Below are 18,407 nucleotides of genomic sequence, written 5' to 3' on the forward strand. Positions count from 1 at the left end.
CTCCTCCTTTCTCTCAAGTCTTTCTCGACCTTATCTTTCCTAAAATGCATAATAAATAACACGGGAGGGTAAGTACCTGACTAACTACCTGGTAAAAACGTCATCTTCTTGGAACGATAGTAGCTCCCAACTCTATCTAGGTACGTTGATAACTTTTGCTACGTGCTTTGTGTAGAAATCTCAAATATGTGCCATTACCCGAAGTAGAAAGTGTGGTGCTTGGTTAATTACCCACTTTTATTGTCGAAAGTTTTAATGAATTTATATAGGAGAGCAACCTTTTAATGTCTACAATGTTAATAGTCATAATCTCATCAGTATAGGGTGGCAGGAAATGTATCAGATATTAACTTGCTACGACTGCGATAGTTTAGTGATTCCCTTGAACCCAAGTCCATTATTATTACCTATTAAGACAAAAATTCTGCTTTTTTCTGGTACTATGAGGCATGGCTCCCAACGCATCTGTAAGTAATTTACCATGACAATACTTAGGTTGAAGGCAGCATGACAATCACCTGACATTTGACACGAATTATTCAAGAAAAAGAAAAAAATACTCTAAGTAACAGAATTTTATAGTTATTTACATTTTTTCGATCGTAAGCCGTATCGTAAGTCTCACACGGCCCGTAAAACCGTAAATCACAACGAAAGTTTTACGGTAAAACAACAAATTGGTAGTGTAATATACCTATGTATTAACGTGTTTATAACACTTGCAGTTTTTTGATTGTCGTATGTTTTTGAACATTAAAACTTAATGATTAAATTGACGAAGTATATTTTTTCGATCGTAAGCCGTATCGTAAGTCTCACACGGCCCGTAAAACCGTAAATCACAACGAAAGTTTTACGGTAAAACAACAAATCGGTAGTGTAATATACCTATGTATTAACGTGTTTATAACACTTGCAGTTTTTTGATTGTCATATGTTTTTGAACATTAAAACTTAATGATTAAATTGACGAAGTACCTAAATGAAATTAGCGAAATTAGCGTAAAAAAAGGGGGAAAATTGGAAAATTTTATTTTACAAAGAAAAACGTGAGGGTAACATACAAAAAAAAATCACTTTCGAGTCACTCGAACTTTTTCGATTTTGCACTCGATAAAACACGCATGTTTTCCATCAGACCGAAAAAAAGACACTGACAATGTGAAATTATGTTTGTGGAACAGAAAGTTCAAGCGTGGAAATTAGAGTGAGGATGCACTTTGCATTTTTCTCTCTCTTCTCTAAGACAAGAAGAAAACCCTTCCTCGCTCTACCTGACGCACAATTTTGTCTCTTATCCATTTATCTTTTGAACCTATTTGATGCGACAGTTGCCTCAGTTGACATTGGGCGTTTCAAACTATCAAGTTACTTACATTTCTAAATTTCCATCAGAGCACATGGGTACACACCTATGTGACGTTTTTTGACACAAGAGTTAAATAAGCTAGTATGATAAGGATCTCAAAATAGAAGCAAATAAGCCTTTGTTGACAGATGTGACCAGTCTAAATGCCTTCAAGATTGTGCTCTGTTGCTGAAAATGACATCAAACATTACTAGCAAACCTCAATAGTATGATTCAAGAACATGGACGCACAAAACTTTCGTGTTTCCTATTAAACTTTCGTGAAAAAAGTTAAAACGTTGTCATAGAAACTCCAAATTGTAAACAATTTTCGAACGTTCTACTTTTTCACGTGTTTGACTTTGTTATCAAATTTTCGGCACAAGATAAATGGGAATGTGCGTGCCCTTACCTTGCCCTACGCCCTACCTATGTGAAAACTTTGAATATTATCCATAAGTGTAGGGAATTAAAAGTTAACTTTCTAACGTATAAAACGGTAGGCGGTACCAGTACTTACCTTCAGACCTAATTGCACTTACTTTCTTATCGTGATGATAATCTGATAGCACATTACACGTAAATTTTGCGATGTAATGTTCCTAAATTGGGCCTTTTTCTGCTTGGAGTGTGGCAATGGCAATTGGTATAAGCTGTTCGATTATCTGACAGAATAATACCTATATCAAAAGGTAGGAGGTAGGTAAGTACCTTCTTTATAATAAAATTTGGCTGAAAAATTATTCAAACCATAAGTAGGTAAAATGCAACAAGAGACAAAAGACCATGTCATGGCAGAAAAGACACAGATCATACCCACAAACCCCTTGGAAATGCTTAGGTATCCTAATGGAAAAAAAGAACCTACCTATTTGGACTGTTATTGTTCTGACACCACATGCTCAATCATGCCAAGGGTGGCCTTATTTAAGACCTTATACCTACTTGCTTACTTATATACTTATAGCATAGCTTTCTTTTTATAAGTCAACTTACCTCAATCATGGTTGAGTTGAGATAGTTTCAAAACACCAGTCAACTCAATCCAGCAATTCTCACTATTTTTAGACATTCCAAGTGTCCTAGGACTAGGACAACCTGTGGGAATTGTGGTTCGTTTTGCTGCAGAAATATGAAAAATGAAGACGACTTTTAAAGTAGCTCTCAGCTCTCAAAACAATAGGCATTAGGAGGAGGATGTGGGGAATGATAGGGACTGAAAGAGGGAGGGGTACTAGAGATGCTAGAACTGTCCGACTTACAGTTGAGAAGTTGCGGTTCCCCTCCATGCGCTTCCATCGGACTTCCCAGTTGACGTGGACTGTACCTAACTATTTTTTCTTTTTCGTCGTCGTCTACTTCTTCTTCTTCTTCTTCTTCTTCTTCTTCTTCTTCCTCTTCTTCTTCTTCTTCTTCTTCTTCTTCTTCTCCTCCTCCTCCTCCTCCTTCTTCATACCTATTTCGAAAAGTGAAAATGGACAGTAAGAATAAAAATATTAAATTTTCCTAAAACTGAAATGAAAGTGATGAAATATCTCAAGCTAGAGAAGCCAATGTGTTGCTCAAAAACTGGAAAGTGATAAAGTATGAAAGATGAGATTGGATGAGCAAAGGCAAGTTCCAAGATTCGCAGGGAGGACTGGATGATAAGGTAAGGTATGGGTATAATAAAAACAGAATTAGGAGGGAAAAAGATTGTTCGCACAGACTTTTCTTAATAAAGTTTGCCAGAAGTTATTATATCAATCTGTTCTATTTTGGCAGACTTTTTCCTGCTTAGTGATTCGATGTGTTATTAAAAAGGGAAGCGAGAAAGTTTTAATATCCAGCGTGAATGATGGGAAGATAGAAAACCTTTTCAGTTGAAAATAATAAAAAGCTGGTGAAAATAAATTAGAAAAGTTGTTTCTCATACTAAAAATGAACTTTCAAGTTGAGCAGAAGTGATTAGTAAAAATGAAAAGGGAAGCGAGAAAGTTTTAATATCCAGCGTGAATGATGGGAAGATAGAAAACCTTTTCAGTTGAAAATAATAAAAAGCTGGTGACAATAAATTAGAAAAGTTGTTTCTCATACTAAAAATGAACTTTCAAGTTGAGCAGAAGTAATTAGTAAAAATTTCGACACGGTGTATCTGCAATTCTAGATGTTATGAATATGAAATCATAAATTATTCATTTTTGGGAGAAACCTAGATGATGTCCCGAACTAGCTTTTTAGGTACACAGATAGGTACCTGAAAAGTAGGAACTGGAGAAAAATAATTTCAAATTTATGGACCACTGATGACAATGCATACCTAGGTAAGTACCCAAGAATTATCATGTGGATATTATCTCGATTCTCGAGGTTCTCAAAAATTATTTGGTAATTCGCGGCTTACGGTACAGACTGTAAAACAACTTAACAGAATGATGGATGGCTTACCCTTTAGCTGCTAGGAGATGAGGTTCCCAAATCCTCAAAACTAGAAACTATTTCCTTGAACCTCTTGGATTACAGGAATCACTAAATTTCACACTTTCTGGGGTCATGTTTGGAAAACTCACGGAGAAAACACCACACTGAAAATCGAACGATTTAACTGCACTACGATTCCTGATTTTGGCACTACGTTTAATGCAAATAGGACAATATTGCAATGAGATGAGGTTCCCAAATCCTCAAAACTAGAAACTATTTCCTTGAACCTCTTGGATTACAGGAATCACTAAATTTCACACTTTCTGGGCTCATGTTTAGAAAACTCACGGAGAAAACACCACACTGAAAATCGAAGGATTTAACTGCACTACGATTCCTGATTTTGGCACTACGTTTAATGCAAATAGGACAATATTGCAAATTGCAAGAGAGGCAGTGGAAACTAGAAATTCAGACACTACGAAAATATGAGTTGACAATAACAGCGCACAATAAAATTTGACATTTGTTTGAAATGCTTATTTTACTACTGTAACTTAACTATTATGGTGGGTCACTGAAATTTAGGTGTTTTAAACATTTTTTACGTTTATTTGTACCTGGTACCTACCTAGCTACCTACCTACCTACCTAATAAAACAAGTAAGCAAATTAAAGAATCATTGAGTAGAAACATTTGCAGTTGAATGCGTAGGGATATTTTAATCTACTGTGAGTGTGAATGCAAAACCAACCACCTGTTTTCTACTTCATCCTGAACTCCTAACGTCCTTATCTTCTCATTCTTTTACTGCATCTTCATTTATCCTGTCCCTTTATTTAACGCCTCCTCCCTTTTCCATTCCTTCTCTCAAGTCTTTCTCAACTTTATCTATCCTAAAATACATAATAAATAACACGGGAAGGTAATCAGGAAAGTACCTGACTTACTACCTGGTAAAAACGTCATCTCTTGAAACGACAGTAGCTTCCAACTCTAGCTAATAATTTTTGCTATCTAACGCCTCCTCCTTTCTCTCAAGTCTTTCTCGACCTTATCTTTCCTAAAATGCATAATAAATAACACGGAAAGGAAGTAGGTACCTGACTAACTACCTGGTAAAAACGTCATCTTCTTGGAACGATAGTAGCTCGGTAGCTCCCAACTCTATCTACGTTGATAACTTTTGCTACGTGCTTTGCGTAGAAATCTCAAATATGTGCCATTACCCGAAGTAGAAAGCGTGGTGCTTGGTTAATTACCCACTTTTACTGTCGAAAGTTTTAATGAATTTATATAGGAGAGCAACCTTTTAATGTCTACGACTTTGATAGTTTCAACGTTCCTATCATGATGTTTCAAGTGCTTTATTTAGACTGTCGAGGGTAGGACATGCGTCTCTTACTCTTTATTTCAGCACTTTAATATAGCATAGCACCACGTTAGAGTAGTACCCAATGGGTACTAGTAAGTAGTAAAGTTTTACTTTCCAAATTAAATGGGTCTGGTAGCTGGGGAGTTCAGCTCATTTGCCACTAATTGCCTTTCTGAGAAATCATATTTCAATACTTCCTATGTAATTACTATGTAAGAGTATCTAGCAGATGACGTATTAGAATGAGATCAGAATTCGGGAACATTTTTGTTTATAATATGAAAAAAAAATTATATTATAAACGAAAAGGCATGTCCCTAAAAATGCCTAAGCGTGATAAAAGATGGATGAGCAGCAAAATTAAAGTAAAAGTCGAATAAATGTAAGGAAAAGGAATAGAAAAATAGTAAGAAATGCCTTGGAATAATGCAAAAGCGGTGCCGAAGGGAAAAAAAGTTGACGAGACACTCAACATATCAAAAAGTCATACGTTTGTCTCTTAATTCTCTCATCCATTTATCTTTTGAACCTATTTGATGTGACAGTTGCCTCAGTTGACATTGGGCGTTTCAAACTATCAAGTTACTTACATTTCTAAATTTCCATCAGAGCACATGGGTACACACCTATGTGACGTTTTTTGACACAAGAGTTAAATAAGCTAGTATGATAAGGATCTCAAAATAGAAGCAAATAAGCCTTTGTTGACAGATGTGACCAGTCTAAATGCCTTCAAGATTGTGCTCTGTTGCTGAAAATGACATCAAACATTACTAGCAAACCTCAATAGTATGATTCAAGAACATGCCTTCCATAAATAACATCAGTCTGATAAAACAACGTGGGCTGGTCGATCTTGTGGCAACTTCGTATACCTTGGCCCATGGAAAAAGACACTGACAATGTGAAATTATGTTTGTGGAACAGAAAGTTCAAGCGTGGAAATTAGAGTGAGGATGCACTTTGCATTTTTTTTTCTCTCTCTCTCTTCTCTAAGACAAGAAGAAAACCCTTCCTCGCTCTACCTGACGCACAAAACTTTCGTGTTTCCTATTAAACTTTCGTGAAAAAAGTTAAAACGTTGTCATAGAAACTCCAAATTGTAAACAATTTTCGAACGTTCTACTTTTTCACGTGTTTGACTTTGTTATCAAATTTTCGGCACAAGATAAATGGGAATGTGCGTGCCCTTACCTTGCCCTACGCCCTACCTATGTGAAAACTTTGAATATTATCCATAAGTGTAGGGAATTAAGAGTTAACTTTCTAACGTATAAAACGGTAGGCGGTACCAGTACTTACCTTCAGACCTAATTGCACTTACTTTCTTATTGTGATGATAATCTGATAGCACATTACACGTAAATTTTGTGATGTAATGTTCTTAAATTGGGCCTTTTTCTGCTTGGAGTGTGGCAATGGCAATTGGTATAAGCTGTTAGATTATCTGATTTTACCTACTTTCAATTTTCAATTCTGTTCTGTTTGTTCTGTTTACTTGAATTCATGTTCTGTTTGTTTAATTTTTTTTTTCTTTTTTTTAAGAGGTTTGACAGAGGGAACTGTAACTGCTATGGTCTTATCGTCCCGAAATCGAAGAGAGAAGAAAGACTGTAGGAGGTAGGTAAGTACCTTCTTTATAATAAAATTTGGCTGAAAAATTATTCAAACCATAAGTAGGTAAAATGCAACAAGAGACAAGAGAACATGTCATGGCAGAAAAGACACAGATCATACCCACAAACCCCTTGGAAATGCTTAGCTAGCCTAAGTAATAGAAGAAAAAAAAACCTACCTATTTGGACTGTACTTAATTGTTCTGACACCACATGCTCAATCATGCCAAGGGTGGCCTTATTTAAGACCTTATACTTGCTTACTTATATTCTTTTTATAAGTCAACTTACCTCAATCATGGTTGAGTTGAGATAGTTTCAAAACACCAGTCGACTCAATCCAGCAATTCTCACTATTTTTAGACATTCCAAATGTCCTAGGACAACCTGTGGGAATTGTGGTCTTGTTTCCTGACAAATAGGTATGCCATACCAGTGCTCTGTAAAGAAATGAAAAAGCAGGGGTTTTCTCTCTGGTTTGAAAAGAGAGTTTACACTAACTTTGAGAAAAATGGTCTTCCATGCTCCTTCAGGTCTTCAGGAGAACCCTGCCCCTACAAATGCAGATAAAGCTGTAGGTACATTTTATAGGGAATCCATACAAAAAAGCTTCAACTTTACAAATATAGTCTGGAAAAGCTTTACCTCAGGTATCAAATTTATCAGATGAATCATAGGTACCTGGTTTGTGTTTGGGATTCATAACTTCTTGGTGGGTTGCTGTCTTTATCAAGCTAGGATGAAATCTGAAAAGAAGATTGGTTAGAAGTTTTAATTCACTTTTAAAATCTAAGGTGCTCTCACAATGGGAGTTATACACTCCATTTATTAACACACTACCCATCAGCTACTCACATTGATCTCACCCCTGAGCAGGGCTGGAAAAGTCAGCAACTGTCCAGCAGCACATAATAGCCCAGATGGTCACTTATCCAGACACCAATCTGTTGGCTTTTCCCAACCCTTATCAGATGGGCAGTCCAAGATGAACTATGGGAGAAATTGGGTTAGGTGGTTCTTTTTGGGAGAAATTTCATTTTGTACTCACCAAGAAATAGGATATACTTTTTACATTTAACATAATCTAGCCAGAGGTGAAATACCAAACCATAAAATAATGTCAATTTGGGGACATTGTTGTGCTCATGGGGCCAGAACTTTTTACATTTAACATAATCTAGCCAGAGGTGAAATACCAAACCATAAAATAATGTCAATTTGGGGACATTGTTGTGCTCATGGGGGCAGATTAACAGCTACCTGTAAAAGTTGTAAAACTGAAAAGTACCTATCAAAGTGAACGTAGGGGTAATCGTTCACACAAACCTTAACAACTTGACATCATAGGAAGAGTTTTGAAACCTGTGAGATACAGATACTTACTGGTAATTCATTGTAATTAGGTCGTATCTGCTATCATGCTTCTCCATTTTAAACCCCCACTGAAGATGAAGTTGATAAGGTGATAAAATGCGTACGGAAATGCAGGATTTAATTTCAAATACAGGGAATAAATAATAAAAATAATAAATGCAAAACACGTGCACAAGTGCATTGATAATTTGATAGAACTTGTCAAATGTCGGTTCAAAAATTTAAAATGGAGGTCAAGGTCATGGACGATAAGAAGCACTGTTGCCACCCTGCAAATAAATGAAATGGAAATGTTACTAAATTCATAAAATAAAACGAGGGTATTTTTGCTGATTGAAAGAGTACTAGGTTACTAAAAATCATTTTAAAAATTATAAAAATGAACAATAAGTCAATAAAATATCATGATAAATTGAAATTTATTATATTTCAAGAAAATTAAAAAAGTGGACTTGGAAATTTGCAATCTAAAAACAAGTACAAATTTTCGTCGATGGTGGGCATCGAAATCGTTACCTTCTGCATGGCAAGCAAGTGCGTTACCACTGGTCTAACCGTCTCCCCAATCCCCATTACTATTAGATAGGACACTTCTTCCTGATTGCATGTATATACGATTGTACGAAATTTGCAATCTAAAAACAAGTACAAATTTTCGTCGATGGTGGGCATCGAAATCGTTACCTTCTGCATGGCAAGCAAGTGCGTTACCTCTGGTCTAACCGTCTCCCCAATCCCCATTACTATTAGATAGGACACTCCTTCCTGATTTAATGTACATATATACTCACGCTGATACAATCTTTTGCATGTTACACGCCCGCACGCCAATCCTCACTTGCATGTTGTGCTGTAGCATGTACATCTCGTAGTATGCCTCAAATCAGATGGGCTAGAAGAGACTTCCCGTTAACCCGTTTAGTTGCTGGGTCAACACGAGACACCAGAAAGTAACCCGTTGAAAAAATTTGCAATCTAAAAACAAGACGTACAAATTTTCGTCGATGGTGGGCATCGAAATCGTTACCTTCTGCATGACAAGTAAGCGCGTTACCACTGGTCTAACTGTCTCCCCAATCCCCATTACTATTAGATAGGACACTTCTTCCTGATTGCATGTATATACGCACGCTGATACAATCTTTTGCATGTTACACGCCCGCACGCCAACCCTCACTTGCATGCCCGCCTTTGTCTATGTTGCTTCCATTTCTTTCAGTGAAATCGAACACCTTTCCCAGTAGTGAGGGACCATGGATTTCTCCGATAGAAGATATAGCAAACCCAAGGTGCTGAAGAAGAGAAAAGATCTGAACAAGTACAAGTTACGCAGCGTGAACTCTGATAAGTTGCGTCAGGTAAGAAGACCCAGCGCTATCTATTTTAGTGGTCGAGTGGATTGGAACACATTATGAGGTGCTGAAGAAGAGAAAAGATCTGAACAAGTACAAGTTACGCAGTGTGAACTCTGATAAGTTGCGTCAGGTAAGAAGACCCAGCGCTATCTATTTTAGTGGTCGAGTGGATTGGAACACATGATGTACCTACATGCCTTCAGACACACTCCATTTGTCAAGGGTCTAAACTCTAGATTCACATACCTTGTCCTTGTGAGGCTCACTGCCTGGGTCTTAGCAAGTCCATCTCTCTCCATCCCCTACTCTCTCCCACTCCTTCCCTCACTCTTCAGATGAGTGAGGAAATACACAATAGTCCCCAATGAAAGGCACTGGGCCAACACCTTTGCTTGTCTTGTCCCAACATTTTGTGCTATAGTAAGGTCTTTTTCAACTCTATGCAGCTTCAGCCTATGTAGAAGGTGTGTGTGTGTGTGCATGACAACTTCAATCTAGTCAAAGGAATCATCTACCTACAAGTAGTTATTAAGAAAATCACATTTTAGTTTTGTTGAAAGTTTTAGATCAGACCTTACAAGGTCAATAGGTACTAACGAAAAATACTGATTACCTCTAAAGGTGAAAGTACATTCACAGCATGTAAGGACATTTGAAAAACGTAGGTACTTAAGTGGGTAATTTAACATCCAGGTTTTGGCAATGATAGTACTTACTTAGGTTCCTATGTAAAGACAATTTTTTAGATCAAGATCAATTTTGAAGTCACCTTGAATGATAGTGAAAGGTGTTGAGAGGTTGTATGGTTCTGCATTAAATAATATTGCTTTCCTAAAATATGTTCTGCTTACCTATTTTACTATGTCAAATAATATAATAATTCCTTTGCATGTAGGTATAAGACTATAAGAAATACTTACACATTTTATGCTGTGGCATAAAGTAGGAATCACTTGCCAGTGCATTCAACTTTTATGTTCTAACTCCCTAACTGTAATGCTTGGTTTTACAGTTCATTTAAAAATCAACTAGAGGCTTGAGCAAACAGAAGCAAAAGAAAACAAAATATCAGCTTTAGCTAATTATTTTTTTTTAATTAGCATGTACTTATTTACCCATCAGATATTGCTTGACCAGCAGTAAGTCTATTACTTAGAGCTGATTTGAAACTGGGCATAAGCCACTAGGTATTGCTTGTTTGAACTTTGTTATGCTTTAACCATGCTATAAATAGAGCACTTTGTTTTAACTATAAATAAAGGCTTCTTGCATATTTTTTTATAACCTTTTCTTAATTCCTTATCTTATTTTACCTATGGTGATAGTGTTTCCTCTTTTCTAATTCTGGCAAATTACACCTTCTTTAACACCGGGTGTAATTTGTATTTAACCTTATACAGCATTTTCTAGCACTTAAATTTCTTCTTTTATTTTGTATTAATTTGTAAATATGAAGTAATCCTGCACCAAACATTTTTTTTAACCTTTTCTTAATTCCTTATCTTATTTTACCTATGGTGATAGTGTTTCCTCTTTTCTAATTCTGGCAAATTACACCTTCTTTAACACCAGGTGTAATTTGTATTTAACCTTATACAGCATTTTCTAGCACTTAAATTTCTTTTTTATTTTGTATTAATTTGTAAATATGAAGTAATCCTGCACCAAACATTTTTTTTTTAATCACTCTTAATGACCTAAAAATTTGTAAATTTCATTTCTGCATGGTGTTTGCATTTGGTGACTTGTTCAGCTTCAGCATGAACCTGCCTGGTGTTTTGTCTTGTCAATCTTGTAAGTACCTACATCTTTTAGTTTATTAAATTGTTTTTGTCTCCTATCTATGTTCATCTAAGTAGCAATATTTGATCAGTTTCAATCTCTCACAGTAAGCAGGAACCTCGTTTATGACATCAGGTACCTACTTGAATTTTATAAAAGATTCTTTTTACATTGAAACATAGGGATAGGCACCTATGTGTACAAATAGTCCAGCTAGGGAAGATAACTATGTAGATTTTACTGAAAGTTTTTTTTTTTAAATTCTATAGAAGCTGGTCTCCTTCATTTCAGGTGGATCTTTGATAAAAGCTTTGGCCGAAGACATCTTGCCCAAAGTCCGCACGGACTTTAGCAAATGGAAAATTTTCTTCTGTGATGAAAGGATGGTCCCATATGACCATCCAGAATCAACATTTGGGGTTTATAAGAAACTTCTGCTTGGGAAATTCCCTGGCTTGACAGAGGAGTCGTTTGTGCCTGTCAACACCTCTTTACCTGGTAAGTATCATCTGTATCATGGGTTAAAATTAGTAAAAAGCTTCTAAAATAAGTTTGCCTTCCCAATCTTTATGACCCCGAGCACAAAATGGTCTTTAGTCTCAAGTGAGTGTCCAATGTCCATAGAGTCCATACCATAGTAAAGCAGATTGAACCATGCTTTTTAGAGGGAATTAACAAAGAAGGTTTTATCTTCCCGAAATCGAAGAGAGAAGGAAGACTGGACATGGGAAACATTCCGAGGTCGAACCTTGTTTTACCCTGTCTGGAATCAAACCCGCGATCTCTCTCTTACCAGGCAGGCGCGCATTCAGAATACAACCCTTATTTTCCCCGGCTCTTATAAGGCAGGAGCTCTCTCTTGCAAGCTAACTAGGCAGGCTCATGCCCAATTCTCTGCTGTTTAATCAAACCATCTACATTCTACACCCCGTTGTATTTACACTCTGTTTTCTTTTCAGTGGAAGAAGCTGCCAAGGACTACGAGCAAACCATTCGCTCTCACTTCCCGTACGAGTTCAAAGACCCCCTGCCCCCAGGCCAAGCCCATTGGCCCCGGTTTGACTCGCTTCTACTCGGTCTAGGACCGGATGGGCACACATGTTCCCTATTCCCGGACCATCCCCTACTCAAGGAGAGATCCCTGTGGGTGGCCCCCATTAAGGACTCGCCCAAACCTCCCCCTGAGAGGGTCACGATTACGTTCCCCGTCATACACAAGGCCAGGAATATTATCCTGTACCTGATCGGGGCAGGGAAGGCAGACATTATTAAGGTAAGAGGGACAGGAAGACAAAAATTATAATAGAAGAGAATATACCAACCTCCCCCTGAGAGGGTCACGATTACGTTCCCCGTCATACACAAGGCCAGGAATATTATCCTGTACCTGATCGGGGCAGGGAAGGCGGACATTATTAAGGTAAGAGGGACAGGAAGACAAAAATTATAATAGAAGAGAATATACCCTGTTTATAGTGCCAGAATGAGACTGAAAAGTCCCTTTCTTGGCTAGGTCCCAGAAGGGGAAAAACAAGGGTAGGTATAGAACAAAATTAGAGGAGGGAGAGAAATAAAATGACGGTACTTAAAACACTTTTTCCACAAGAAAGAAAAGTAGGTACACGGGTATTCTATCTCTAAAAAAATACATATATGTAGGTGCAAGAGATCAATATTTGCCGTTCGTTTACTTCGTCCTTCAACTATTACTTTTGTCGGCTAACTTAAACCATGTGTTGCCTCCGTGTACCGTGCAGGATATCTCTGTAGATTAGTTTAGAATTGAATATACCTTGTTTATACTTCTCCATTAACGTTTTGTTTGTTCCCAGCGCATTCTGGTGGATTGTGAGCGACTGCCCGGATTCTACATTAACGCTACAGAGCCCAACTGTAACGTCAAGAAATACACAGAGTGCAGAGACTGCGGGAGAGAAAACTTTTCCTCGCTCGCCTAATATTTGAGTTTCGTTTATGTTTTTAGTTTTAGTTTGATAACTACAAGTTCGGCCATGCCTTTTCCACAAGTTTGGCCCTGCCTCGGGATGAACTAGCGGGATTCCGGAGCGAAGCGACGGAATTCAGCTAGTGTAATAATAAAATAGTGTTTCACCGCCCTTTTTTTCGTAGTGTTGCGCAGCATTTTATTTCGAAAATATTGTACAAAAATACTGGGATGCTCAGTCTCTGTAGATTAGTTTAGAATTGAATATACCTTGTTTATACTTCTCCATTAACGTTTTGTTTGTTCCCAGCGCATTCTGGTGGATTGCGAGCGACTGCCCGGATTCTACATTAACGCTACAGAGCCCAACTGTAACGTAGAATGGTACCTGGATGCCGAAGCTGGCAAACTGATACCCAGAAATGAACCCATCCTGAAGGAATGGGGTTCCGAAATCGAAGCCTTTACCTCCTGCACGCCCTTATGGAATAATGATAATGAAAGGGATATTGCCTACTGATTGAGGCAGAAGGAGAGAGAGAAGGGTTTAGGGTAGGAATTAGAGAGAGAAAGGGGGTGGGAGAGAGAGGAAGAGATCGCTGTAATGGGAGTAAGAAAATGAGAAAGTAGAGAAAAGATGGAAAACGTTTAAGTAAGTAAATCCGACAAACAAATCCACAATCAAACAAAAAACAGAGATCTTAAGAATTTCAACTCAAGTGAAGAACATATAAAACCACGAGCAACATTGTTACCACAAAAAAAAGTAAAAAATCACCTACCTTATACTTACGGTTTTACAGGGTAGACATATTAAATGTTTATTTTAGTCTTATGTAGTATTTTTTATACCTAATTTAAAGAGAGTATTCTTTGATCATTCCATTTGTAATTCTGTGATTCTTGAGGAACAACATATAAAGATTATTTTGCATTTGTTATTTACTTACCGTCGTTTTATTTCTTTATTTACTGTACAACTCTGTTTTCCCATAGTAGTGTAATAATCAAGGGACAGGACGTTTCAGTCCTTTTCTAAAAAAAAATAATAATAATAATAATAATAATAATAATAATAATAATAATAATAATAATAATAATAATAATAATAATAATAATAATAATAATAATAATAATACTAATAATAATAATTATAATAATTATAATAATAAAAGGATGGGTGTTTCACCGCCGTTTTTATTTCGTAGGAATTTAACAAACTACTACATTAGACTCGTGTGGTCTGTGCTGTAGCATGTACATCTCGTAGTATGCCTCAAATCAGATGGGCTAGAAGAGACTTCCCGTTAACCCGTTTAGTTGCTGGGTCAAAGTAACACCAGAAAGTAACCCGTTGAAAAAATTTGCAATCTAAAAACACATCATTTACCCCGGTTTGCGCTACACTGTGCACTTGTGATTTCCCTGTTTAGCGGGAAATTTTAAAATTTATATTTTCTTGGGTCTGCAGTGGCATAGTGGCATTGGACGAGCGAAGTGGAAGTGGAAACTGGAAAGAAAAAAGAAAGGACATTCTTATCTTATCGCCGTTGTTCGTTGTTAATTTCAAAGTTTTTTACTCTACTTTTTTTATTATTTTTCCCCCAAATCTATATTCTGAATTGTGAATCTGTTCATGTCAAGTTTTCTTTTCCTGACAAATAAATGTCAAACTTCTAACTTACTTTCCTACTATGTCTGTAAACACTAGCAAGCCCAATATTAAACTTTCAGTTGCTGATACTGTGGAGGAGGCAATAAAGAACTTTGCTGGCTCACTGGAACTTAACGCCAAAGTTTCTATCTATGCTCGTAACTCATTCAAGATTGGAGTTTCTGGTAAGTTAGAGCCCTTTAAAATCCCATTTGTTTTTGTACCTTTGCTTGTCTTGTCCCAACATTTTGTGCTATAGTAAGGTCTTTTTCAACTCTATGCAGCTTCAGCCTATGTAGAAGGTGTGTGTGTCTGTGTGTGCATGACAACTTCAATTTAGTCAAAGGAATCATCTAACTACAAGTATTAAGAAAATCACATTTTAGTTTTAAGGTCAATAGTCAATAGGTACTAACGAAAAATACTGATTACCTCTAAAGGTGAAAGTACACACGGGACGAGTTACCGTTTTGGTTCGCAAGACAGTGAACAGATGTCGCTGGTGTCGAGTGCGAACTCTGGACTACGAGGCGATAGTCAGCCGCGAGATGGTTACCGTATGAGACCTAACGTAAGTTTCTTTTTATCGATTTTATTAGCAAGTAACCAGACAATTGCTGCATTAATTTGTCTGTGTCGTAGCATGCCCATCCTGTAGTGTGACCCCTTTAGCAGCTATTTCACATGCTCGACCAAGAAAACACGCTACTCCATTAAAGTAGCTAGGTACTCAATTGTCCTCACAAGGAGGCTGCGGGCCAACACCAGAGTATCAGAAAAATTGATGTACCGGCTCAAATATTTGTCGGCTCTGGAAATCGAACCCGTGACCTTTTTATTTATTACAGGTTCCTCAAGAGACCGCCCCTGTTCACTCGACAAAACAAAACCACGGAAACCCTAGCTCTGCCGCCTCTGGTATTACTAAAATCAATCGAACTGACCGCTTGACTGTAAGTAATTAATCGTGTTAACCCTTTCCAGATAGATGATTTGCAGTCTGTGTATCATGATTTTTTGAGGCTGTCGAGTGGATAAATCAAATGCCTTTAGGTACACTCCATTTGTCAAGGGTATAAAGGGTTTATCTTGATATTGAAATTAATTTATGAAGAAACCATTTGGAGTCATTAGCATTGTTTACCGAAATTTAGAAACTGGTTTTATTTAGAAACGAAATTTAAAAACTGGTCGACCGGTGCTGGTTTACCGAAATTTAGAAACTCTACAAACATATTGTCTTGTTTCAGGTTAAACGAGGTCTTTTCCAAAAAAGTCAAAAGAGCAAAGTCGCCTGCAGAGGTAAGAGATTTCTTTATGTAAGAGTATTATTAGCTAAATCCCCTTTAGGTTCAAGCACCTGTCTTTGAGCTACGAGAATACATATATTTTTTAATCAAATTTTGTAGGCCGCTACACTTTGAGCCTGCTTGGGATTGATTAGATTTTGGGCCAAATTAATCGAGCTCTGCGCGAATTATTAATTTTATATCGTTGATTATTATGTTCGACAGGTCTTGTGAATAGAAGTGAGCAGGTAGCTCGTTTGAATGAAGATCTGGATGCTATTATTCCATCAGGAAACGATGTTCATTGTGCGTCCCCATCTAATTACCCTTATGAACAAAACAATAAGTAAGTCTATGTACCCCTATGAACAAAACAACAAGTACCTTCTTATTCAGTTACATCCATCAACCTGCCTTGGTGGCGTAGTGGTCAAAGCGCTCGCCTGGTAAACAGGAGACACAGGTTCAAGCTCAGCCATGGCATGAATTTTTACCCTGATTAGGTATTTGAGAATGTGACTCCCTAATGATGGATCTCTGAGGGTTAGGTGGTAGAGAACACCTCCTGTCTTCATATGCATGGTTTTAGTAACTAGATAAAGATCGCTAGATTTCTTTAAATGTCTAAATATTGGTCTCCTACTTGAAAAGAAAGGTCCATTCCCAATTGTGATTTCCATCCAATTTTTTTCTGAATGGCCAGTAGGTAATGTAATTTAAATGAGAGTGTTTCATTTTCTCACTACAGGCGACATGATTTTCTCCGAACGACAAGTGGGTGAACACCTCCGGCGTTAACGTTGCCTATCGGTTACATTCCACTCTAGAGTCTTGGTCACCTTTGGTATTGAGTGCTTTAGGATAGGATATGGACTGACCAGGAGGGTCCTTTGAGTGCTACAGGCAGTATACTGATTTTTTCCCTCATTTAATTTGGGAAAAGAGTGAAATCAATCCTCTCCATCAAATATTATGTACTACGTATATTGTATATGTCCCTAAAAAAATCTTAAACAATTTAATATATTCCCCTTCTTCTTCCTAGTATACCCGCTCCTCTGAACCCTGAAGTGGAAGTCATCTGGGAAACCCAATCTATGAACAAAACAACAAGTACCTTCTTATTCAGTTACATCCATCAACCTGCCTTGGTGGCGTAGTGGTCAAAGCGCTCGCCTGGTAAACGGGAGACACAGGTTCAAGATCAGCCATGGCATGAATTTTTACCCTGATTAGGTATTTGAGAATGTGACTCCCTAATGATGGATCTCTGAGGGTTAAGTGGTAGAGAACACCCCTAGGAGGCTGCTAAGGTGTTCAACTTGTTTGCCAAATTTCGTCCCAACCGGACAGATCGTTCGAGAGTTATTATGATTTCTCTCTTCTTACAGGGTCTGGTGTCCGTGATCACAATCTCCGATGATGAAGATGAGAGTCCACCGATGAAGTTCTACCCTAGGAAACTATTCTGACACCACACGGACCCTATATTCTGCCAAAAGAGCACAGGATTTCAAGGTTTCTTTCTTCTGACGAGGGGTATGAATATCTTTGTTTAATGAATTAGGAATTAAAACAAAGCACAGTATTAAGGCTCTGGTAATGGAAACGTAAGATATTTCAAGGGAATGTTCAAAAATGTTCCCCCGTTAATATTGCCTGCATTGTGAGATTCCCAGTAAATTTACCTTACTTTTCTTTCGTGAAATGCCCATTTCACGGTGTTGGAGAGATTGGGTTTCAACCCTTTGGACGCCCAGAAATAATATCGGGCTCCTTCCATGTCCTAAATTCAACTTACCATGCTAGTACAAGCAGTATGGTATGATCTATGAACCTCCTTTATTTGTTTATATTTTCCTTATTGCACACAGTACACATACACTTAGCATGATTTGGGTCATATTTTCGTAGAAAAATTCCCATTAAAATCATGGTGCAAAATGCCAACTTAGAATAATGATCATATTTTGAATATGAATTTTTTGAAACCATATAATTTAAAACATGAAATTTTGTAATACTTTTCTTAAACACAGTCCGTTACGATTATGTAGTTACATACTTTCGTGAAATGCCCATTTCACGGTGTTGGAGAGATTGGGTTTAAACCCTTAGGACGCCCAGAAATAATATCTGTGCTCCTTCCATGTCCTAAATTCAACTTACCATGCTAGTGCAAGCAGTATGGTATGATCTATGAACCTCCTTTATTTGTTTAGATTTTCCTTATTGCACACAGTACACATACTCTTAGCATGATTT

General features: G+C 37.3%; 1 protein-coding gene and 1 long non-coding RNA gene across 2 annotated transcripts; both read left to right on the forward strand.

Annotated features, from left to right (window-relative positions):
- Positions 1-442: 442 nt before the first annotated feature.
- LOC103522863 (6-phosphogluconolactonase-like) lies at positions 443-14,144 on the forward strand. The gene is made up of 6 exons (XM_026832750.1): positions 443-467; positions 1,498-1,526; positions 2,574-2,577; positions 11,540-11,752; positions 12,214-12,527; positions 13,510-14,144. The coding sequence occupies exons 1-6, from the start codon at positions 443-445 to the stop codon at positions 13,717-13,719; spliced, it is 795 nt and encodes a 264-aa protein (XP_026688551.1). The 3' UTR covers positions 13,720-14,144.
- Positions 14,145-15,307: 1,163 nt separating this feature from the next.
- Positions 15,308-18,091, forward strand: LOC113473041. The gene is made up of 2 exons (XR_003395130.1): positions 15,308-15,424; positions 17,534-18,091. It is a non-coding gene; the product is annotated as an uncharacterized LOC113473041 (long non-coding RNA).
- Positions 18,092-18,407: the final 316 nt, after the last annotated feature.

This window comes from Diaphorina citri, unplaced genomic scaffold (assembly GCF_000475195.1).
Source record: "Diaphorina citri unplaced genomic scaffold, Diaci psyllid genome assembly version 1.1 scaffold81, whole genome shotgun sequence".
In the NCBI taxonomy this organism is placed as follows: Eukaryota; Metazoa; Arthropoda; class Insecta; order Hemiptera; family Psyllidae; genus Diaphorina; species Diaphorina citri.